General features: G+C 37.5%; 1 protein-coding gene across 2 annotated transcripts; it reads left to right on the forward strand.

Moving 5' to 3' along the window:
- Nucleotides 1–1294: 1294 nt before the first annotated feature.
- Nucleotides 1295–25763, forward strand: LOC106539117 (gamma-aminobutyric acid receptor subunit rho-1). Of its 2 annotated transcripts, none has more exons than XM_087718762.1 (10): nt 1295–1795; nt 10302–10355; nt 12339–12445; nt 14771–14838; nt 15824–16047; nt 18470–18552; nt 19082–19222; nt 23238–23390; nt 24861–24958; nt 25473–25763. In XM_087718762.1, the coding sequence occupies exons 1-10, from the start codon at nt 1680–1682 to the stop codon at nt 25761–25763; spliced, it is 1335 nt and encodes a 444-aa protein (XP_087574888.1). In that variant the 5' UTR covers nt 1295–1679. The 2 variants fall into 2 exon arrangements, with proteins under 2 accessions (XP_087574888.1, XP_013909277.2); XM_014053802.2 differs by having other exon boundaries at nt 1299–1795; nt 24861–25057.
- The last annotated feature ends 368 nt before the right edge of the window (nt 25764–26131 follow it).

Genomic DNA, 26131 nt, shown 5'->3' on the forward strand with positions numbered 1-26131 from the left:
AAAAGAAGCAATAGAAAGACTCCATCGAGCCATTTGGATTTTGGAGACCAAAAATGGCTATTGAAAGGTTGATGAGTTCTTTAGGAATAGAGTGTTAAATCAATTGCTGTGTTTTATAATTCTAGGACATCTAATCTCAGTGCTGTCACCAGACTGTGATATCAGTGGACTATGCTATTTCCTGTAGGGGCTTATTAACAAATAACAAACACTTGGTCATATTGATTTCCTTCTTTAAATCACTGACTAGTCATCAGCTTTGAATAAACAGGTCAGTTCTGAGAAGAAACTTGACTCTTTCCCTGTCTGAGTTCAAATGAGCAGTGATGAACATGAAGGAGGCCCACTCAGGGATGCCCCCCCCCTGAAAGCTTACCCCTCCCTCCCAAACCTGAATCCCAAATAGCAAGTCATTTAAGTCATTTATTTTATAAATTGGCAAATGTTGGCATTATTACTACTGTGATTAAAGGTAAAGGTTCCCCTCGCGCATATGTGCTAATCGTTCCCGACTCTAGGGGGAGGTGCTCATCTCCGTTTCAAAGTCAAAGAGTCAGCGCTGTCTGAAGATGTCTCTGTGGTCATGTGGCCAGCATGACTAAACGCCGAAGGCACGCAGAACGCTTTTACCTTCCCACCAAAGGTGATTCCTATTTTTCTACTTGCATTTTTTTTACATGCTTTTGAACTCCTAGGTTGGCAGAAGCTGGGACAAATAACGGGCGCTCATTCCGTTACACGGCGCTAGGAGAAAATGAACCTCTGAACTGCTGATCTTTCTGATTGACAAGCTCAGCGTCTTAGCCACTGAAACACCGCATCCCTACTACTGTGATTACTACTGCTATTGAAGGACTCTTCAACCCCAAGATTTATTCTAATTCTCGGATGTATTTTCCACTGGACTATTTTGCACAGTTGAGAACAACAAGCTACTACAACAGCTTACTAATGTTCTCCTCTCTAGGAATGGGATGGCATTGGGCCTTCGTATAGCTTTCCTGTTTTCACAGGAAGTATTTGAACACTCCTGCGGGCCTCTAAGCAGCTCTAGCACACTACTAATAACAGGATACCCAGAAACAAGTATCAAGTGCCACCAGAAAACAGAGCCAGGGGAATCAAACATTTCTCACCGCCTAGATGCCAAGCTACAAGGATGAGGCACTGACCTAGGATAGAACTCAAAACGACTGTTTGTTAAAATTAGTGCTGGTATTTAAAGGCCTCTCAACAGGTGCCCTTGTTGCTATTGGATCCTCTCTTGCTGGATAAGGAGCTCTGCCAAATCCTTTTGCACAATGCTGACTCTCCTGAGGGATCCTTTCAAAAGCCATTTCCTAAAATACCTTAAATGCTTCATTTTAGACCAATTTTTAACACAGCCCTTTTCAAGCGAAAGAATTCTTATCTGCAGATTCAGGAATTCTGCATGGTTTGAAAATCCCTGCCACTGACGTAGGAGGATTTATAGATTTAGTGCAAATTGCTTTCTCCACTGTCCAGATTAAACATTGTGGGATGCCTTTTTTCCCCTCCTGCCAGTAAACATCTTCCCAATAACAAACAGACGGATCATGTTTTAAAAAGATAAAACGAACCTTCATTTTGCTTTTTTCTTCTTCTTCTTCTTCTGTTTCTTTTGTGGACTAATTCTGGATGCAAGAACAGCAGCTATTATGTTGATGATTTATAAAATGCAAGCAAGCGTCTTCTTGCTGTTTTGTGGATGGGTTTTATTTGGAGAATGCAAAGCTAATGGAAAAGAAATCCATGAAGTCTATAAAAAGGGCAGGTGAGTGAAAACTCCAAAGATGAAAAGTGATGCAGTTTTCAAGAGAATATACAGCCCAGATTTAAGACATCCACACATCTATCTCTTGTTTGTACTAAACTATTTATTGTAAAAGTATGTCCCTTTTTGATGTGATGAGTTTATAATCAACACACTAAATAAATATAAATCAGTTTAATTTCACACGGAAATTATGAGGAAGGAAATCAGGAGAGATTTATTAGATAGCAACAGATCAACCATTTAATTTGATGCAATTAGAATAATTAGACTAAATGAGAAAGTAACGCACCTTTTTTTCTCTCAGTTTAATATTTTGAATATATTTTTCAATCCATTAACACTCACACCAAGTGAGAATGTCTCTTGCATCAAACATCCATGACATCCAGACATCTTATACATATATAAGATGAATTATATGAATTATATAATGTATAATTTATTACAATTATTTAACATTTCATTATCATAGGATATATTAAAATTATTAAATAATTTGAATTTTAAAAGACTTGAACAAATTACTTCTGTATTGCTTCTTTTTCTACCAAGGACATGTCATTCCCTTGAGTTTTTAATATCAATTTTCTGTTGAGAATCTTAGTAAAAACCAAGGGGTTCCATTTTGCATGACTTCAGTATGTCAAATTTATGCTTCTATACATTCATATAGAATGTATAGAATATTATGGTTCATAATATTGCCACTTTAAACAAAAACTATAAGAAATATAGTAAATAAGGTTGTGTTAATTACAAGGCAAACTCTACTGAACTATAGAATTTGTACCATCTTTATGTGCTATAAGGTGGCCATTATTTTAATTAAAAAGACATTTACTGTGAATTTTCCAATTCAGTATTTTTCTTTAGGTAGGTCAAGATTTTGTTAGTGCAAAGAGGTTTAGTGTAGTGAATGTATTAGCATTAATTGCTTGAATTTTTAGATAAGTTAACTTCAGGAAGTTTCAGAAAGATAACCCCCTTCCTGTCCTCTCAGAATTTTGCATCCAACACAGTCTCCCTGAAGAATTCTAGTTAAAGGGAACAAGGAATAAGCCACCTGCCATGTAAAAAAGCACCGAGGGATTGTTGTCAAAGTTCCTGATTTCTTTATTTGTCTGAGTCAGTTCAAAATAGGAATCAGTAGAGGGTTTCCTCCTCTGGTTTGAAGAAACATTATGTTATGAAGTGAAATTCAACATGAAATGTTATTTTAAAGAAATATACCCTCCATCTCCTGACTTGGGAAACTTTTCACATTATCCTAAAACAGCCTCTTCCAACTTAGTATAATATATCTCCAACTGTATTATACTAAAACACAACAACCAGGTGCTGGCTGGGAATTCTGTGAAGTGTCGTCTGCCATATCTTGGAGATGCCAGGTTGGGACACATCTGTCTGGAGTGTACTGCCTGCCAAATCAAGTTCTTAAAAGCACAATTGAACAGAAGATGACTGTAAAGAAGCTGGCAAAATAAGTTCTTTGGGATCTTTATCACTTAATTTTTAAGCTGTTCGTGAAAATGCTCATGGAAATAGAAAGGCCAATCTAAGGGACTGCAGTGTATGTAGCTGTAGAATGAGGAGCAGCAAGTTGAAGCAAGCTGTGAGCCAGCAGTGTGCAGCAGCTGCCAAAAAAAGCCAACACAGTTGTAGACTGCATAAACAGAGGGATAGAATCAAGATCATGTGAAGTGTTAATACCACTTTATAATGCCTTGGTAAGGCCACACTTGGAATAGTGCATCCAGTTTTGGTCACCATGATGTAAAAAAGATGTTAAGACTCTAGAAAGAGTGCAGAGAAGAGCAACAAAGATGTTTGGGGACTGGAGGCTAAAACATATTAAGAACAGTTGCAGGAACTGGGTATGTCTAGTTTTATGAAAAGAAGAACTAGGGGTGACATGATAGCAGTGTTCTGATTTCTCAGGGGTTGCCACAAAGAAGAGGGAGTCAAGCTATTCTCCAAAGCACCTGAGGGTAGGAGAGGAAGCAATGGGTGGAAAATAATCAAGGAGAAAAGCAACTTAGAACTAAGGAGAAATTTCCTGACCATTAGAATAATTAATCAGTGGAACAACACTGGACGTTTTTAAGAAGAGGTTGGAGAACCATTTGTCTGAAGTGGTGTAGGGTTTCCTGCCTAAACAGGAGGTTGGACTAGAAAACTTCCATGGTCCCTTCCAACTCTGTTATTCTATTCTGTTCTATTCTATTCTAGAATAGAATAGAATAGATATATTCATGTTCAGATATACCTTCATGTGTCCATCATTATGTACCTGAGCGCAGAGTGTTTACCTGAGGCCAATGAGGTTTTCAAGCAGGCCACCCTATCTATTAGCTAATGCAGCTCCATATTAGGCAAGATATTTATCAATCTGAGAAGGCTTTCAGGGAACCAAGTCTTCTTACAGAATAATATTGCTCTATCTTAGCCAATGAGGCTATCCTCCTAAGGTGTATTTTGTAGTGTGATGACTTGTGTAACCTATGTTTCTTTAAGACACATGTTCAGTTTTTAGTTCAGATACTGTGAATATTCCAGTTTAAATATTTCAGCATATCAATTTTCAGGAATTCTTATGTAATATCAATCTAGGTTTGGGAAGGGGAGGGATTCCAAACTTCGTGTTACATTGGGGCTCCAAATTCTTTAAACCAGCCCTGGCAATAGTTTAACAGATGTCTTAATTGTCAGCATTGTTTTATCATAGGCATGAACATTTATTTCTATTTAAAACTGCCCACCCTGCAAAGATGAAGCTACCAGGGGTGTAGAAATGCCAATAGTCTGCTGGGTGAAAACCAGGGTCAGAAAGTAGTCATCATCTCGAGAAAATTCACCTCTAAGAATGGACAAATTACCCCAGGATGTTTGGATTGGCCCATGCTATGGAAACACATGTTCTGGGACAGATGGCCTTGTCTGGTGCTTAGCTTATTTTCTCATGTGTGCTTTCATAGCATCACCCAATCAGTGATCCTGTATCAGTGTTTCTTAACCTTGGCAACTTAAAGACATTTGGACTTCAACTCCCAGGATTCTCCAGCCAGCCAAGTTGGCAGAGGAATTCTGGGAGTTAAAGCCATCAGGTCTTAAAGTTGCCAAGGTTGAGAAACACTGCAATCATTACTACAGAATGGTTTTATACTGACTCTGATGGTTAGAGTATAGTATATCAATGTATAAACGGTGTCTGGACTCAGGAAGCAGAGATTTTTCTATATTTTAGGTCCCTAATCTTCTGAGTTCATAAGCCTCCATTGGTCAATGCCTCTTCAGAATCATTGCGAGACTGCTTCCTTCCCAAGACTGGATCTCTGTCCATATGGCCAGTGACTCATTTCAGCCATTGACACAAATACATTTAAGCCAGGGGTGGATCCTTCAGCTATGCCTCTAAAGTTTTCTTCTGTACAGTCATTCTGCACAGATGCCTGAACGGCTGTTTGCTTCTTATCACTGTTTATAAAGGTTGGGGAGGAGGCAAATTAAAAGGCAGCAAAAGGAATGAGGTAGATGAAAGTAGTTTGGAATATGGAGGCAAAGAGTCTTACCTGTCTCAACTAACCTTTTCTTTCTTATTTATAATCTTACTTTCTTACTGGTGCAGAACATTCCTTCAACCTGCATTGTGCGAGCTGCATTTCAAAAGAGGATTTGCATGTAATTGGACTTTATTGGAACCGCATACTGGCACTGAATAGCTTGCCTTTTGTCCTTAAGACCACTTTCATACTAAGATTTAATGAGATTTTGTATCAGCTGTAAGGCAGGATATACGTAAAATGTGTTTTTCCTCCTCTTCATCTTCTGAGATATGGATAAGCTTGCAAGTCCTGAATCCTCTCTTGAAAACAGCAAGCACATCCAAAAGCTTTCACTTAGTCATAATTTTCCCTTTTCAGTCAAAACTATGAGCTAGCTTTAGTGCAAACCATGATACTAAACTGTGGTTTAAGATTGCTTGAATATCTCACTCCCCCATGCTGTGAACCATGTTTTTCAAACTGGATGAAACTGGAAATTATAGTTAATTGTAGGTTCCTTATTAAGCCAAGATCTTAGAGCAACATATCATTGACCTTCTGTTAGGAAAGATTAGTCTGATTAATACCTGGAATGGAAACCACTAAGGTATTTTTTGGTGATAGACTAGATTAGGAAAGTAGGGAAAAATCCAAGAAGAGAATGGCAAAACATTTTTATTTTGTTGCCCAGAGAAACTCATGAATGTATCAGTACTTTCATGTTTTATTTTCATTAGGTGGAAATCATTGTCCCAGCAAGCACTCATAAATTACATAACATAAATTTTATCTTCAACTGGCATTCTAAAATACCTAAAAATGTGGGGTCCTTGGTGCTGTCTGAGCTTGGCTGTTTTCTTGCAAATGTTTCATTACCCAAACTAGGTAACAGCATCAGTGCTAGCAAGGAGTGGCTTTTGCTCTCGTTTTATATTCAAACAAGCTAATAATGAACAGCCCAACCGAACAACTTCCAAAACCACTCCCACCAACACCGACAGGGCAAATCACTAGAGTATAAAATGAGAGCAACTCCCACTAACACTGATCACGTTATCTAGTTCAGGTAATAAAATGTCTGGAAGGAAACAACCAAGCTGAGAGAGCAACAAGGACCCCTCGTTTAAACCCTAAGCTACAAATATTCTTTGTTGGGTATAAATATGCATTCCCCAATGTAAGCAGATTCAGACATTAAGCATAACCAACATAATTTTTAGCCTTCATCTTCTAGCAGAGCTTCTCAAATTCCTAAAAATCAGAGCTACTTTTGATTGGCTAATTTTGTTATGGGAAAACTGCAAGAGAGCCTGTTGAAAAAGTGAGTTAAGAGCTTGACACAAGCTGCTGAAAGAAGAACTTGAGGACCGAAGTGTTTCCTTGTTCCCTACGTGCAGGCTGACCAAGATTGCCAAAGAGAGGGAATTGAGGGATGGGGTGGGATACTGAGGGGTGTGTGGGAGGGGAAGAACAGAATTTCCTACTGCCACAAAGCAGATACACTTCTTTCCTCTGCTATCATGGGAATCCTACTATGACCCAGATTTCATCTATTTATATCTCTCTCATTTTATTATCTGTTTTCATCCTCCCCTTCACATCCAGCTGTCATTTCTACTAAACTACTATTGTCTAAGCCCTTTGGTTTTCATACAATGAGCTCAATAATCTATCATAAGCAATGGAAAATGAATATCGATGATCTTTTCCTTCTTGCTGCCTTGTTATTCTCTTCCTCCCCCCAAACTTCCTTGCCATTTTGCATCTACTGATTCCTTTCCTCTTGAAATGGCTCTTCTTATGGGATATAGAGAATGAAGTGTTTTAGGTCCTTACCCTTTGAAGGATGTGTTGAAGGCCACCCTCCAAACAGGGAATCAAAATGAATGGGGATGGCACTAAAATAAAACAATATTTGCTGTTTTAAAACCAATGCAATGGATTTGATGTGATAAACCAAATGAAAGGTGGGGTATTCAATCCAGTGATGAGGAAGATTTGGATTTGTATCTTCTCTTCCATGATCGAGCAGAGGAGTATGAAAAGAAGATCCAATTTTCACTAAATTCCCGCCTCTCTGCAGCTGGCATTTTTTGCAATCTTAAGATTCTCTCAATTCCCCACATAGATTTTTAGAGGATCCAAGAAGGTGATCCTCAAAAGTCACCTCCATCATCTACTAGCAAGAGTAGAATCTTTGCTCTATAGCTGAACCATCTAATCCAGATTAATAGTGAACCATCAATGGAAAACTAGGAAAGTTCCAAGTACAATATGGGAATTGATATCACAAGTGAAATGGATGGATGGATGGATGGATGGATGGATGGATGGATAGATACAGATATATAGATTTTTAAATTTTATCTTATACAAAAATGTACAAAATAACAGGTATAAATATAAACATGGACACGAAAAAGGGAAATGAGTACAAATAAATGGGGATAGTAGGACAGGGAGAGACGGCACACAATGCTGTACTTATGCATGCCCCCTTTATGGACCTCGTAAGAATTGGGTGAGGTCCACGGTAGACAGTTTAATGTTTGTTTGTTTTTTAATTATAATTTTATTTTTTATTACATAGACAAACATCACATAACAATAGAAAAAAAAACAAAGGGAAAAGGAGAGGAAAAAAAAGGGGAGGAAAAAGACAAAAAAAAAAACCCCATCATCACATACAATATGTCATTTGATCACAGGTGCATCCCTACTATGTTTATACATCCCGTATCTCTCTGTTGTATATTTAATAGAAACCACAATAACCTAGGGTTTTAAAAAAAAACATCATCACATGCAGCATGTCGTTTGGTTACAATTGTTTTAACCTCTGCATCTTCAAATAATATTTACTGTCTCAAATATTTCATCTAATATAACTAAAGGCCTCATTTTCATTCTACAATATATATTCAGTTAACATTAGCATTATTTTCCCCCAGAAAGCATACTTCTATTTATTGTTAACCTTGCATTTCATACCTTCAAACAGAGATCTTATTCCTTCATTTTTCAACAAAGCATCGCTGCCTATATATACCAGTTTTCATTTGTTCCCCTATTAGAATTGCTTTATCAGCAGTGAAATATCATTATAATAAGTTCTTAACCTTATACATTATATCCCCAGACCTTATATTAATACTTAATTGTGTCATTATTAGATTATTTCACAGCATAATTATATCATCATTACGGTAGACAGTTTAATGTTGAAGCTGTGGGGTTAGAGAATGTAACAATGGAATCAGGTAGAGTATTCCAGGAATTGACTACTCTGTTGCTGAAGTCATATTTTCTGCAATCTGGTTTAGAGCAGTTTACCTTGAATTTGTATCTATTATTTGCCCAAGTATTATTAAGGGTGAAGTAGTCGTTGACAGGTAGGACGTTGTATCAGACAATTTTATGTACTATGCTTACTGTAGGCAGCATAGTTCCAGGTTGTCCAAGCCCAAAATTTCAAGCCTGGTGGCATAAGGATTTCTATTGCGAGCAGAGGAGTGCAGTACTCTTCTTGTGAAATACTTCTGGACCCGCTCAATTGTATTAATGTCCGGTATACAGTGTGGAGCTGTATTCGAGAATTGCTCTGGCAAAGGTTTTGTATGTCCTAGTTAGCAGTACAATGTTACTGGAGAAGAAGCCTCACATAATTAGGTTAACAACTCTTAATGCCTTTTTGGCAATGCTGTTACAGTGAGTTCTGGGGCTTAGATCATTTGAGATGTGTAATCCTAGGTCCTTGACAGAGTGAGGGTTGTCTACGAGGTCATATCCGCCTAGCTTGTATTTGGGGCTTTGATTTTTGTTGTCAATGTGTAGGACAGAGCATTTGTTAGATGAGCTTTGGAGTTGCCAATTGTGCGACCTTTCTGACACATAGTCAAAGTCGTTTTTTTGGGTAGTAGCATTATCAGTGGTGTTAAATACAGATAGATAGATAGATAGATAGATAGATAGATAGATAGATAGATAGATAGATAGATAGATAGATAGATAGATAGATTAGATAGATAGATAGATTAGATAGATAGATAGATAGATAGATAGACAGACAGACAGACAGACGACAGACTCAAGAATTCAGCATAAGTGTTAACTATCTCTCAAAGTGGCCTGCAAAATTTGTAAACAAGTTAATAGCCATAGTATAATGAAACTTAGAACATGACTTTTATTGTGGGAGAGATGGGGATAAGCAGAGTTATGCAGGGTATCATTATTATTACTCTGCAAAACACATATTGGGTCTGAGTGGTGGGAAGGATTCAGATGTTCCACTCTGAGTTCATGTCCTGTACTGTCTAAAAATACGTATGCTTTCTACCTTTTAGGTAATTGGTGAGCAGCAACAGGAAAGATCTAGATCTAGATCAAGGCCATCCTGACGTAGGCTTTCAGGTCCATATAGCAAGAGGAACAATCTGGTAGTCAATTATAAAGTTTTTCTAGAGTTCCCCAGAGTGACCAGATTGTGTTTTGTTTGTCAGTCATGCTATTGAGATAGCGTTTGCAAGTTATGAATTATGGTTGAGTACAGGAGTTCATAAATGGACTCAGTTATCCTTTCCCGAATCTTGAATAATGTCATTTTCATTAGGAAAAAAAATATCAAGATTTGGTTGTTTTGCACATGCATCTCAGCAGCAGCAATCCCAAATTGGATCCTTGATTCACAAAAAATATATATTACAAATGCTCCTTTATACCTAGGATATGCCCAAATAACCACCTCGGGGAATTAATTATCTCCAGTTTACGAGGCTTGGTATGTTGTACACACTTAGTGCTGCCATGTCTGTCCTTGCTTGGGCTTCAATTACACTGGGGTTTATTCATAAACTCTGCTTTGGTTCTTGACTTGACATGTTGATTAAGTTTAAAGCATACATTCAGTTTTATGAAAGTTTCTAAAAATTGTGCTGTTGTTGTTCCTTTTGGTTTTATAGCCAGCCACAAAGACAGAGAAGAGAAACACATGGAGCAACACACAAGCAAGGCAGGTATGCAACTAAAATTGTGATAAACTGAAAATTGAAATTCTTATAGGTTCTTTCCTTTCTTATCCCCACATATAAAAAAGAAACTAGTAGAATGGTTTTGCTATTTTAAATTCTGGATTGGACAGTTTGATTGGAGGGAATGAGATGGGTTTTTTTTAGGTGGCAATACTACGTGTGTTGTTTTATTAATTTCAAAACTTAGTAAATAATATTCCTGCAGCATCTGATGCGAGAGATCCATTTCATTCTTCCTCTAAGACCTGGTCGGCCATTCTCAAACAAGAGAATGGGTCTGTGTCCTTCCAGATGTTGTTCTCCAACTCACATTAGTTGTTAATATTTGGAGGTTCCCAGTTTTCTAACCCCTTCATGGGATAATTTTATTAGAATAAAAAAAATATGGATTGATTTCACAACTGTGCTAATTCAGGAGATGGAGAACTAACATATTGGGAAGCTCCTATGCCAGTGATGGCAAATCTATGGCACACATGCGTGCACCGGCCAGCTGACTTCGGCCTTCTTTTGAGGCCATTTTTCGCCCTCGAAAAATGGCACGAAAATGGTGCGAAAAACCAGCCCTACGGGCAAACCGGAAATTCAGGAAGAGACTTCCGGTTTGCTTGTAGGGCTGGTTTTAGCCTTCCGGAGCCTTCAGGTGTCACGCACTGACCACGCGCATGCCCAGTTTAGTAAAGGAAGGGGAGTTATCACATGGCATGGCTGCCATGGCAACACAAGTTTGATACCACTGTTCTAAGTACTTGGAGTGCCCTCAGATACTTAGCTTTTGTAGTACTTGGCTACTATACTCCCAGTTCTGTTGAGTTCATAAAACATTCAAATCTTTTTTTTTACTAGTTGGATTTTATATTATGCAATAGTTTTTTAATAGTTTCCCATAATCAAATTGTTGCAAAATTACTTAGAAAGTATTTATAAGTGCCACTGTAATGTTATTTGTTCCTGTATCTCGAGTGCTATTGTTTGGTATCTCGTTTACCATGTTTTCATTTTTATCACTTGCCCACATGTGGCTCCCACGTATTCAAGAATTATCTGATACACCCAGTCTTTTCAGTGAATTGAATTGAATTGAATTTATTATATTTCTATGCCGCCCTTTTCCCCAAAGGGGACTCAGGGCGGCTCACAATCCAAGTCAAGGGGGGGGGTTACAAATAAGGAATAAAAAAGACGAACAGAACAATACACAATTTAAAAGCACAGAACAACCATACCATTCGAGGGGGGACAAAAGCTCATTAGCCCCAGGCTTGTCGGAACAGCCAGGTTTTAAGGGCTTTGCGGAAGGCCTGGAGGGTGATGAGGGTTCGAATCTCCACGGGGAGCTCGTTCCAGAGGGCCAGAGCAGCCACAGAGAAGGCTCTCCTCCAGGTGGTCGCCAGTCAGCATTGGCCAGCGGATGGAATTTGGAGGAGGCCTAATCTGTGGGATCTGATCAGTCTATTGGAGGTAATTGGCAGCAGGCGGTCTCTCAAGTACTCGGGGATTCTGATGTTGATGTTGATGTTGATTTTATTTATATGCTGCCCTTTTCCCCCGAAGGGGACTCAGGGCGACTCACAACTCAACTAGGGAAGGGGGATACAAACAAGAATTTAAAACGACATAAACAACAATACATAATTAAAAACACAACAGTCATACCAATTTGAGACGGGGGCAACAGTTCTTTAGCCTAATCTGTGGGCCTAATCTGTGGGATCTAATCGGTCTAGTGGAGGTAATTGGCAGAAGGCGGTCTCTCAAGTACCCAGGTCCAATACCATGAAGGGCAATTAATTATATTCTATCATATAATCTGTAGAAAATCCTCATTTTTGAATATTTATGGATATTGTTCATCAGCATAAAAATGAAAAAAGTATTCCTACCCTTCTGATATGTGCTGATTCCTTGGGGGCCCAACTCCTACAGTAAGGAATAATTTGTTGTATTTGTTGTCTCCCTGCCATGTAGCCCTATACTTAAACGAAGTCCCGATATCACCAAATCACCACTGATAAAGTCAGAACAACTTCTCAAAATAGATGACCATGACTTCAGCATGCGGCCAGGCTTTGGAGGTATGATGGAGGAGGTTCTCCCGATATTACATTTTTTCCTCCATTGCTTCTTGAAAAAACATTGCATTGGTTTTGCACAAAAATGAATAGGAAGAATCACTGTATTCTGTGAAATGTACAGTAAAGGTTTGCTTAAATAGGGGACAGCTTTTTCCTGATGTAGTTTTTCAGATTGTAGGTGTTTTTCCAATCAATTTTGGAAGAGATTATTGTATCTTGAATGCATCCTTTTCCAACCTGGTGTCCTTGATATAAGTTTAAATTGCAGTCTTTAAGGGTGCAATGATTGCTATTAGTTGCAGGACAGATAGAAATGTTATATTAGTTGTTTTGCTCACTGCATCCTGGTACTGAGAAATTTACTAATGGAATTTCTGCCTGTTGTTAAGCTGCAAAAACTGAGTGGTATGAATATGAAGGTGGTATGGCAGGGATTTTGGGGAAATGTTTAACATCTACCTGAAGACATTGGGTGAGGCCATTTCCCAGCATGGAGTTAAAAATGATTAGTACACTACTAATAATCTTCAGGTTAGGACCAGTGGTGGGTTTCAAAAATTGTTCGAACTTACTCTGTGGGTGTGGCCTCCTTTATGGGAGTGGCTTGCCGCCCATATGACCGGATGGGAGTAGCTTGCCACCCATGTGACCGGATATGAAGATGCCGACGACACTTGTCAGAACCACCTTAAATTACCTCACACACAGCACTGGCATGCATAAGAATATGATGTAAACTTGTTTTTTAAAAGGCATCTTTGGTTTGCGTTAAAACAACTTCAACCCACGCAGTGTTCTGATTGCACCACAAACGCAGTAGTCATCCTTACCTTTCACAGAGGCACTGAGATTTATAAATATGAGCATGATAGTGTAGAATAATCATATCCAAGGACCAGTGGTGGGTTTCAAAAAAATTTGGAACCTCTTCTGTAGGTGTGGCCTGCTTTCCGGGTCCACTGGTAAGGCCTCTTCTAACCGGTTCAGTAGATTTAATGAACCGTTTCTACCGAATAGGTGCGAACTGGTAGGAACCCACCTCTGGTTAGGACCATTCATTCAGTGACTATTCAAAGTTATGACAGCACTGAATGAGAAGGACTTACGACCAGTCCTTAGAGTGCTGATCATTGAAATGTTCTGAGGTCATGGGTTCATGATCTACGTGCTTGGTGCCCAGCTAATGATTACGACATCACAGTGAGCTGTCATGATTGCAATTTCTGACATTTCTTGCTGATCCTTGCAAGCAAAATCAATGGGAAAGCAAGCAGTAAGTTTGAAGTTTTGGTCACATGAGGTCCTCATTTAAATTCACATGGAGTCCTCACTGAATAACAGCAACTGGGACTATTAGACCTGCCATCAACAAGCAACATGGTCATGTGACACTGTTATTTATGACATTGATTATCAACCTCAATTCCAGCTCTAATTGCTATTATTGAATGCTGATGATATTAAATTGTACTGAGGACATGCACGCACTCCTTAGCCAGACCTCTCAGGGAGAAAAGCTGCAGTAGTGTGAGTGATTTACAGGAACATCTTGTGATTTTTCCTTGCCAGCTTCCCCACTGACTTTGTGAAATCAGCAAGGAAGATCACAAATGGCCATTACCTGACTACGAAATACTGCAGCTGTCATAAGTGTCTTCCAGTAGCCAAGTATCTAGATTGTGATCTGTGGGGTGCTAGGAGACTGTGAGTTCTAGCCTCGCCTAAGACATGAAAGCCAGTTGAGTCATTTTGGGCCAGTCACTCTCTTTCAGCCCAATCTGTCTCACAGATCTATTGTTGTGGAGAAAATAGAAACAAAAGTATTATTTAATTATTATTTAAATAATAATAATAATTATTATTTATCTAAAGTACAAACAGTGGAATAAAATCTGGGATGAAATCAACTTATCTTTGCTACTGGTTCACAAATGTGACCATGTGCCTTCCACACATGCGTAGAGCGTAAAAAATGGAATGTGATGATGTCCGGGGTGGGTGGGCGGAGTCTCCCACCACACCGCTACCAGTTCACCCGAACCGGATAGAACCGGCTGAATTTCACCACTGGATAAAATCCAATAAATAAAAGAATTTCAGAAATAATTGCTGAAGAAGTGGTAGTTAATTAACAACTACCTGTCCTGTGGTATCTATTTTTGATGTTATTGCTTTTGGTTCCTAATTACGTTTTCCATCAAGAGTCTCAAACTGTGAGTGGAAGACCTTCAAAATTCTGTAAAAAAAAAAAAAGGCACTGCTTTTTTTTTCTTTTTGAATATCTATCCTAATGGTTGACATAAATATCCTCCATTGTTTATCCAGGCCCTTCAATTCCTGTTGGAGTTGATGTACAAGTTGAAAGTCTTGACAGCATTTCAGAGGTTGATATGGTAAGTATCCATTTTATGATTCAAAATGTAAATGCATAGTTAGAATATTATTCATTTTGTTGTTTATGAATATTATATACCCCGGGATTCCCTGGACTCTTAAGACATTTATTGAGATCAGCATTGTCTAGAGTACTCAAGGAGTTATTTTTGCACATTCATATGTACATTTACAAAAGTATTTCAGATAGGGTCTCCTGTATCATAAATTTATCCCAGTCCCATAAATGCTCATGAAATTCAATATAAAGTTAGCAATATTGGACCCAGAAGTATGCTCTTAGATGTTCCAGTATCACCCTAAAGCTTTATGCAATTCCCTAAAGTTTCATGCAATTGTAATTATTAATAGCAAAGAAGAGGTTAATTATTATAAACATGGCTGGATAATAGTTGTATCAACAATATTTAATTTTCAATAAATATAAATAAAATGGAATCCAACAGGTGTTGTTTGAACCAAATGCTTTTTGCAATGCCATTCAAATGCCACTCATAAACATTGGCTGAACATGAACATAATAGAAAATATTCATAAGTATTATACTCCTTTGAGCACATTTATAAACAGGGGAACTCCCACCAGAGCTTCCTAGGAGCTGCTAAATGTCACTTAGGAGCGCTAATTCTGCTTCCATGCAGGGGATGTATTTATTGTAGGGTTAATGTAAGATAATGCAGATGTTGAAACTTGCATTATCAAAGTGGCTTCTGTTTTAGTTTTACTCATTTAATGATTTTTATGGTTTTTTTAAAAATTACAAATAATTACCATTCAATCAAATATTTTAAGAGAATTTTTCTCATTTTAAGGTAGATGAGAATATTTAAAACTTTTTTTCTGTTTACTCCATTAATTGCTTAAACAGGTTTTTAGTATTTTTAGTATTTGCCACATGTGATTAAATAATATTTAGGGGGGTGGGAAAGGTAAGATTGGAAGTGAATATGTCTTTTTTCCATTTTAAAAAAAAATCTTAATTAGGATTTCACCATGACGCTTTACCTGAGACACTACTGGAAAGATGAAAGATTGTCATTTCCAAGTACCAATAACCAAAGTATGACCTTTGATGGCAGACTTGTGAAAAAGATCTGGGTGCCTGACATGTTCTTTGTCCATTCAAAGCGTTCCTTTATCCATGACACAACAACAGATAATGTTATGCTTCGAGTACAACCAGATGGGCAAGTACTTTACAGCTTGAGGTAAGATGTGGTCATAATAATAATTGGTCAAAGAAGCAGAAGAAACAGTAAATCATATACTCAGCTCATGCAAGAAGATTAAACACACTGATAATAAACAATGACATAGTAGCAGTTGCCAAAATGATTCAGTGGAACATCTGTTAAAATTATCATCTGTCAGTAAAGAAAATTGGTGGGAACATTGTAGTTGAAAAGGTAAAAAATGAGCTAGTTAAAATAATGTGGGATTTCTGAATTCAAACTGATAAAATCTTGGTACATAACACACCAGATTAAACTATGGTTGAAAGGAAGAAAATGTAGATAATTGATGTATCAAGACCAGAAATAATAGAATAGAAGTCAAAGAACTGAGAAGATCATAAACTATCAAGATCTGAAAAGTGAAGCTCAACATTTATGGCATAAACCAGTAGTGGTGGTCCCAATGGTTACTGGCACATTGGATGCCATATCAAAATATCTTGGATATCATTTAGAAAATACGCTCATTGACAAAATTTCCATCCAATGATTACAAAAGGCCACATCTCTTGAATCGGCACATTTACTGCACTGATACATTACAACATCCTAGACTCTTGGGAAGAACTCAATGTATACAAAGACCAACATCAATTAAAGAAATGACGTGTGATTTCACATTCTTGTGTATATAATCATAATTTAAACTTGTATGCTAACTGACTCTCAGTTACTGTTGATAGATTACAACAATCAAAAAATTATAATCAAATTAATTTATTAAAAATTATCATTCAAATTGCTGCTGTTATAAATTTAAAAATATTGATAAAATGGGATTTTATGCTGAAGGGGGTAAGAAGCAATTAACAATTATAATTAAAGGAAAACACTTAAATGTGGCTTGCTAACACAGCATGGAGCAAAATGCTTTAACATTTGACATATTGAAAGGTATTCGTGAACAATGGACTCAGAAGTTAATTTTAAGAATATCTACCATCATAGATAGATATGTGTAAATAAAGTTATGGAAAAGAATTGAGTTCTACTGGACAAGACTGAAATTTGAATTGGATTTTAAAAAGATTGGCTACAAAAATGTTCCAGAAAAAGACGATATACTGTACTAGCTGTATGAATGAAACTGGCTGATGTTTTAATACTTAAAAGGGACATACAAATAACAAACCAGAAGTGTGACTTGGATAATTTTCCTATATTGGATTTAGAAAGCAGGTCTGTTGAAGCATTGGAAGACTTTGTAAAAAGGAACAAAGGAAAAAGGAAATCAAATCAAGTTATGGGACATTATTTGAAGGAACTAAGGATCAAGGTTGTTAAATATAAAGGGAAGGAATATAAAAGTGTTTATTTGATCATAGTTAAAATTGATATTGTTATTTCTGGTAACCATTAATGGCCTTTTGCTGTCCAGGACTGGATGACAAGGTTTTAAGGATATGTTTATAGGTAAGAGATGAAATATTGGATGAGGAGTATTATGCCTTATGCGAAGATGATAAATTGTTAAATTATTTCTATTTGTTGTGATGAAGGGGAAGTTCTTTAAGTATTTCTTTTCTCTTTATATTCTCCCCCCCCCCATTTTTTATTCTCTTTTTCTTTTTTCTGCACTCTATCTTTTATTTTTATTCTTTGAATTTTTTGTAGTTTCTACTAGTTTTTATTTATATAATTATAATTCTTAATAAAAAATTTTTTTAAAGAAAGTGCTATAGATGAGATCGCCTGACGGCATAGGGTGAGGTAGAGCTCTAGATCCCTCAGGCCAATCAAATGATGCTGTGTATGTTCTTTCTCAAGATGTGGTGGCTGTGGATTTCAAGGGCCCATGTTTTTCCATCCTTGGTTATGAACGATGTTGCAGTCTTATGAAGAGAATTGGATATGCAGTCCAGGGATCCTCCTGGACTCGTGACTCCTTTTTAAAGATTAATTAGTAGTTGTGGCTAGAAAGGCTTTTGCATTTTCACTTTGTGAGCCAGTTGCTTCCTCTATTGGCATTGTTCATGGTCACTCATACCTTAGCATGAATGTAATAATCTGAAGCAGATTATTACCATGTGTTCTAAATGTGGCTGCCTTTGAAGATCATCTGGATCAAATGTGGTGCCACTGTACATCTTGGCACACCTCATCCATGTTACACCTCTGCCCTATAAGCTGCATATCTTTACTTAGGAGCAAGTTCCATTACTTAATTTGAGTTTATTCAATATTTATACTACTACTGTGGATATTGCAGTTCTGGGTGTACATCTTATTGAAAATAATGGAAATTACTATAACCAAGCATGAACAGAATGGTACTTATTATGCAGCACCCCATTAAAACTTGTTAAAAATGGAATGTGAATCTAACCTGTGTTACTCCTCTTTTCTTCTCCCATTTCTCATTTCAACACATTAAATATACTTACTGTGTTCTTAGGGTCACTGTAACAGCAATGTGTAACATGGATTTCAGTCGTTTTCCCCTTGACACGCAGACATGTTCTCTGGAAATTGAAAGCTGTAAGTAAATAAGTACTTAAAAACTACATATTGATTTCTTAAAACTGACTTCTAAGTACGCTTGCATGTTATTTTCCCAAAGATGTTCTAATATTGTTATTGATGTTGTTTGCAGATTCGGTCTCCTTCTTCTTAGTCCCTAAGGATCTGTGTCTAGACTGAGTTAGCTATTTCACATAAAATTGACCAACTGTGGTAGCTGTCCAATGGTAGCTGTTCAATTTCAGTGGTAGCTGTGCAATTTCACATTTAGAAAATGTGTCCAGCTTTTTGTTATGCCGCTGTCAATGATATTGAAGGGATATAACTTGCCCCTCATGATTAAGAGTGTTGACTGGACTACAATTGCATTGGGAAGAACTGCTAGCATATTCGTAATAACAAAAACTAAATTATGATGTATATAAAACAGATTGAAAGTTGAAATATAAGACATTACTCTATGGGTACCAGGTTGCTGAGGACTGGATCAAGCTCTGTGCTGTATGTTACCTGGATTCATTGCCATAAATATTTTCTTCCTCTGTAGATGCTTATACTGAAGATGATCTCATGTTGTACTGGAAGAATGGGAACGAATCCTTGAAAACAGATGATAGAATATCATTATCTCAGTTCCTTATACAAGAGTTCCACACCACCACCAAACTCGCTTTTTATAGCAGCACAGGTAAGTTTGCTTGGATCTCAAAGCATATTTCTTCATACTTTTACAATGGGAATTAATTTGTTTTCTTTCCTACGAAAGCTCAGCAGATAAATCCCAAACGCAGGCTTGAATTGCACATCTCTATCTGCAGCGTTATAACCTGGTGTTCGTTGGATTTGTAACAGGGGGAGGAAGAAGTCCTGTCTGTCTGTTACGAATACATACACCACCTGACCTCTCTTTGGGATCTTCACCCTCTGGAGGTGTTCCCCTACCACCCCCAGAAAGAGTGCCACCAGAGGTGGGTTCCTACTAGTTCAGACCGGTTCAGCCAAATAGGTAGTAACTTGGCGGTCTGGGTCACTGGAAACGATAGCAACCCAGGTCTGCCATGCCCCCGAACCGGTTCTCCTATGGCACTGCCATCTTGATTTTCGGTTCTGCAGAACAATATTCATTGGAGAAATGTATTTTCCCCTTTTTTAATCTTTTATGCATGCTCAGACATTTTTTGATGCAAATGGCAATGCGTGCCACATTTTTTGTGCGCTGAACCCCTCCCCCAAGTGCCATCTCTACTTAAACAGGCAGGTGTATGTTTGACACAACATTATACATATTTTAAAATTCATCAGGTATTAAATTTCAACCATACATTATTTCATAAAAAATCTCTTTCAAGTTATAATTCAATGTAAATTTCAATCCTTACTCCACATATGCTTGCATTGATCAAGCATTATGTTATATCCAAAGATTTTTGCTCATTTAATCATACATTCTTTGACGTAATAATCTTCTATATTCATTTTCAATAATACATCTTAGCAATAACATGGCCAGGGTTAGTATATAAATCCACTTCAACTTCAGATTATTCATTCATAAAATTCTTTTTTATCCAGTTTAAATCTGTCAACTGAGCATAAGCAAACTATTGTTAAATATAACCATCATTTTCCAGTTCTTTTCTGAAAAGATTTAATTTAGTATAGGTTCTATTTCAGAATAAGTCAATAAATCAGAATAGGTCAACTAAGTTTGTGTAACTATCACTTTTCTTCTAAGAAAGGTTTCTTGGGTGACATACATAGAGGAATTTTGGGAGTCAGTCTTATTTTATACCTAACACGAGCCCTCAATATGGGGCACCTAGCAAAATCATCTTTAAAATCTATATTAACCTCAACTTTATCATACCATAAATAGATGTACCAACCAAATTTCAAATCATGTTCTTCTAACTCCAGTAAACTCTTATTCCTCAATCACCCAATCTTTCATCCATACCAAACAACAAACAGCAAAATACAAATTCAAATCAGGTAATTCCACTTTATTTAGTATCTTTGATTCTTGTTTTTAAATATATTTGACACTTGTTTTTTTGCGCGGCTGTGCAAAGTCCATACTTCCCAAAACTTTAAACATAAGTGTCCAATTCAAATTGTCAAAAGCTTTATCTGTATCTGCAAAAATCAAGGCCACTTGCTTCTCATTTTGCTGTAGAAAATGCTGTATTACATCCAATACATTTCTCATGTGATTTCTTAATTATCTTTTGGATAAAAATCTATATTGATCAGCATGAATGAAATACTGTAAAAAAATTAGTTTATCAGCCAATATTATTGCGAATATTTAATAACCGTTATTCAGCAATTACATCAGTCTATAATTCTTCGTTGCGGTGAGACAGTGTCCTTCCTTTGGCAATATCCGTTCTTTCCAGGATTCTGATATAGCAGATTCTTGCAAAATGGAATTCATCACACCATCACAGAGGTATAAAAGTTGATCATCAAAGCGTTTATGAGTTCACAAATTATCCAGACCTGGTGCTTTCCCACTTTTAATCTTTTTTTAATAGCTTTTGATGTTTCAAACTTTGTTCATAATTTGGTATTGGAGTCGTGAAAGTTTTGGTAGACTCTGTTTTTTCAATGAATATTCACATTATCTGTTAGTACTGTGATGGCGAACTTATGGCACACGTGCCACAGGTGACACCCAGAGCCCTCTCTGTGGGCAGATGAGCTGTTGCCGAGCTCAGCTCCACTGTGCATGCACGCGTGCCTCTAGACAACCAACTGATTTTCGGGTCCCTGCCATGCATGCACAGGGGATGGGGCACATGTGGGAGAATCACACACACGAGTGGGGGGGTCACGTGCGCATGTGTAGGGGGGAGGGTGGAATGTGGGGGCGAGTATGTGGTGTTGCACCCCCATGGCCCATTTTTCTTCTCAGGAGGCTGCAGGGAGGTCTATTAGGCCCAAAACAGGGGGGGGAATGCAGCACCCCCCCAACCCACGACCCAATTTTGCTCCCAGGAGATTGCAGGGGGGCCTACTAGGTCCAAAATGGGGTGGGTGTGGGGTCACGGATGCATGCTCAGGGGCGTGGAGGGGTGCGGGGGTCATGTTCACATGCACAGGGGGCGGGGTATGCGGGTGTGGTTGTGTGCACAACAACAAAATTTTAGCCATCACTGTTTTAGTACAATCTTGCCTTTCTGGATCTTTAATATTGTTTCCTTTTCTCTCTCCTTTCTCAATTCATATGCCAACCATTTCCCTGGTTTATCTGCAAATTCAAAGTTCTTCTATTTCATATAGTTTAGTTAGGACTCTAGTTCTCTTATAATTATTACAGATAATTCTGGAAGTAAGAATTTAATTTGATATAAAATAACAGAGTCTATTTGTACTTTCTGTAAATCCTCCTGTTTTTTAAAAAGATTCTTTTGTTTCTAGGGATTTCTTTGTTTAGTTTATGACTATATTGAATGAAATAATTTCTCATTACAGCTTCACTGGCATTCAAGACAGTCATTACATCCAAATTATAATTTAAAAAATAATTTAACTTCTTTTTACAGTTTTCACAATTCTTTTCTTTTTGTAATAGTACTTCATTTAATCTCCATCTAAAATTTGTAAATTTTTCTCTTGAATGTTCAGATTATTGGATTATGATCAGAAAAACGTCTAGGAAAAATATCTACCATAACTATCTAATTAGCCAATTTTTTGAAACTCATATGATTTCAATTCTTGAGAAAGTTCTAGGCTTTTCTGGGAAAAAAAAAAGGTATTATCTAGAGTTTCCATTCTTTTACTTTCAAGAATCTGTTTTTGCCAAATTGCCCATCAGGCCAAAAAAGGACTTTTGTAACATTATTTTACAGGTTTTATTAAGAAAGAATATTTGAGGTATATAATCTAAGAAGATTATGTGACTTAAATATTCACAAATAAAAGATTTCCTTGGCAAGATTAATGTTACATTCAAGAATCGCTTTATAATTGTTCATCAGTTCATAAAAGTGGTGTGCTGAAAGATATAATAACTTGGTAAAATGACAACCCAGATTTTTGGGGGCAATATGCTGACTCTGTAAACCACTTAGAGAGTGCTGTAAAGCACTGTGAAGTGGTATATAATTCTGGGTGCTATTGCTGTTGTCTGAAGAAATGTTTCAGTCTTATGAATTCTAAAAATGTTCACAAAGAAAGGCTAGAGAGAAGAAGGAACAGAAGTCATTCTCGTACAAATAGAACTGTTAATGGAACTTAGTAGGAGTAGGGCATTTCTATTTGCCAAAATGTCACCTTCCACCTCCCAGTGTGTTCCAGTGTGAGTGAGGGTATTTTGACAGCAGGAAGTGTCAAACCAATCGCAACATTTGCTTCACAGAAATAGAGAATGTGGAGACTTTCTTTGTCTCTTTCATCATGATGGGAGAAATTAGGAAGGAAAAAACCCAGATCTATTTACAGCAGACTATTTGATTTCGTTAAACTTGGGTAAACCTGTCTGTTTTGCTCAATTTTTTAAAAAAATATCTAAACTGAATCCACAGGAATTCTAAATATTATTTGCATGTTTGCATTATTAAAGTGAAAAGTGCCCCTTTTTGGTGCTAATTCTGAAGTATTATGAAAATAAATACTGTAAGAGTTCCATGTTGTTTATGTAGTTATTATCATTGGTTGTCTTCATTGTGATCTGGTTCTCCCTCTTCCTCTTGCAGGTTGGTACAACCGTCTCTTCATCAACTTCACATTAAGACGACATATCTTCTTCTTCTTGCTCCAGACCTATTTCCCTGCCACTCTGATGGTCATGTTGTCTTGGGTTTCTTTCTGGATAGACCGCCGTGCTGTGCCTGCAAGAGTTCCCTTAGGTAAGTCATGGAATCTATCTCTGCTTTATTTACAACAGCTACAATCTAGGACAGCGTGTATTGACAAGTAAACTCAGTTGTAATGTTTTTATTTCCTCTTCTTCCCCATAGGAAATCTTAGCTAGCTTATAGATAAAAAGCAGATGGGAGCTGATGACAGATAGATAGATGATGATAGATGATAGATGATAGATAGATAGATAGATAGATAGATAGATAGATAGATAGATAGAGAGAGAGAGAGAGAGAGAGAGAGAGAGAGAGAGAGAGAGAGAGAGAGAGAGAGAGAGAGAGAGAGAGATACGGATACACAGTTGGACAGATAATCACAGGGACTAAAACTATGTAGAGGGAATTATAAATTAATTGTTATTTGAAAAGTCCAATGAGCTTTATCAGAGTTAAGTTTGCTTTAGACTGCAAATGTGAGATTCCATTTCAACAATTATTTACTAAAAAAGAAGTCTTGCTGTTTTCATCAATGTTACTTCCTCCACCAAAGTGTGTCTAGGATGGCAATCCTAGCCTGGTTCTGTGCCCCAAAAGCAGGATTAACTATCTTCAAGGCATCTATTCATCAGTCTGAAGGTGTATACAAACAGGCTTTTAGTTTACCCTAAAAAGGGACAGAAACACAAATAAAGATGCCAGGTCATCAGTATAAATAAGACTAACTTATTTAAATCAAAATGTGCTTTCCTTTTTTAAAAAGCTTGCTCTTTAGTACCGTATATACTCGAGTATAGGCCGACCCAAATATAAGCCGAGGCACCTAATTTTACCACAAAAAACTGGAAAAGTTATTGACTCGAGTATAAGCCTAGGGTGGGAAATGCAGCAGCTACCGGTAAATTTCAAAAATAAAAATAGATACCAATAATGTTTTTGAATATTTATTTCAAAGAAAAACAGTAAACTAGCGGTGTATTCAATGAAATACTTCACTCACCTCATGATGCTGATGTCCCGCTGTGATGATGATGTCCTGTGCAGCCGCGGGAGCGATGTCCCGCCTCCTATGACACACGGCACAGTGATTCCTATCATTGGATCACTGTACCAGAGGAGGTGGGACATCGCTATGTGGCTGCTTGCCATAACAAGGAGGAGGTGGGACATCGTTGCAGAGCGGCAGGAGGGGGAGGAAGGGGAATCGTAAGACAGCCCTGCATTACATTAGAACGTGAGGAGGGGGGATGGTGCGGTGCGCGCTGCGCGGGAAACTGACACAGAGGGAGGGGAAACTCACAGGGGCACTGGGCCATTCACGAGTGTCACCCAGCGGCATGGCCCCGCCCCTTTTTCTCCTCCATTTTGGGCAAATTTTTCACTGACTCGAGTATAAGCCGAGGCGGCTTTTTTCAGCCCAAAAAGTGGGCTGAAAAACTAGGCTTATACTCGAGTATATACAGTAAGTAAATGCATTATTTAAAAATGAGTATCTTCAATTGGAAATTGTAATGTCCTTAGGTATCACGACAGTACTGACCATGTCTACCATCATCACTGGTGTCAATGCCTCCATGCCTCGAGTTTCCTACATCAAAGCTGTGGACATTTACCTCTGGGTCAGTTTTGTGTTTGTCTTCCTCTCAGTATTAGAGTATGCTGCAGTGAATTACCTGACCACAGTGCAAGAGAGAAAAGAAAGGAAGCAATGCGAGAAGGTAAATGTTACTGTCAAAAGGAACTAGGGGGGAACAACTGAGACATTCATGTGAATCCTTGTTGCTCTCTGACCTTGGTTGTTTCTTTGCAGACATTTCATTATCCAACTAGATAACATCATCAGTGCTAGAAGGGAGTGGAACTCTAGCACTGACGATATATCCTAGTCGGGTAATAAAACATCTGCAAGAAAACAACAATGCTCAGAGAGCACCAAGGACCCCACAATTCAACCCTAACCTTCAAATATTCTGTTACTTTGGTAAGATATTACTATAGAAGCATAAAATATTTTTAAATAATCTAAATATTTAAATTTAAAACAAAGAAATATATAATTATGGCAGGAACTGACCTTAACCAATAGATGTAGTTATGTCGATTTGAATGTCATTCCTTCTCTTTCCTCTGCAGTTTTCTGGTGCTTCTGCAATCCCACAGCCAAAGCAAATGACAGGGATGGAAGGCAGCTACAGTGATGGAGAAGTAAATGAATTAGGGCAATATGTGTCTGAAAATGGAGGCAAAGAAGACAGAATGATGGTCCAGTTGGGTCTTGGATCAGAAGGAAATTCAAATAGGAGGAAAATCCAGAGATATAGCAGCATGAGAATTGACACTCATGCCATTGACAAGTATTCCAGAATAATATTTCCAGGATCATACATTTTATTTAATTTGATATACTGGTCCATTTTTTCATAGTTATTTTTTCTGTAGCTATTTTTTATGTGCTTGCAACAATATCATGCATCAATTATCAAGTAAATTTGAAAGTGGAAACTGAATGTTCTTCGTTCTTCCTGATAAAGTTTGGTACTTAATATGAATATCACTTAAATAGCTCTCCTGTTCATTTTCTTGTGATTTCAATGGGAAATAGCAAAGAGAAGAGAAAAGCCTACCTTTTGCAAAGGGGATTCTTTGAACAGGGTTTGCATTTTAAAAGACTTGTACTAAATTACTAAAGGACAAAAGAAGGCAAGAAGATATTTTAAAGTTCTCCTTTGAAACTTCTGATTATGGAATTTTTATTTCAGCTACAGAAATGGACTATATTTTAATTTTTTTTC

This window comes from Thamnophis sirtalis, unplaced genomic scaffold (genome assembly GCF_051295495.1).
Source record: "Thamnophis sirtalis isolate CommonGarterSnake01/CBP01778 unplaced genomic scaffold, rThaSir2_p1.2 scaffold_6, whole genome shotgun sequence".
NCBI classification, from domain to species: domain Eukaryota; kingdom Metazoa; phylum Chordata; class Lepidosauria; order Squamata; family Natricidae; genus Thamnophis; species Thamnophis sirtalis.

Excerpts from the sequence above, each read along its gene's own strand:
- LOC106539117 (XM_014053802.2), top strand. The coding sequence starts at position 1,680 with ATGTTGATGATTTATAAAATGCAAGCAAGCGTCTTCTTGCTGTTTTGT. Across the intron at positions 14,839-15,823 it reads GCATTTCAGAGGTTGATATG|GATTTCACCATGACGCTTTA; the intron begins GTAAGTATCCAT and ends AATCTTAATTAG. Across the intron at positions 16,048-18,469 it reads CAAGTACTTTACAGCTTGAG|GGTCACTGTAACAGCAATGT; the intron begins GTAAGATGTGGT and ends CTGTGTTCTTAG.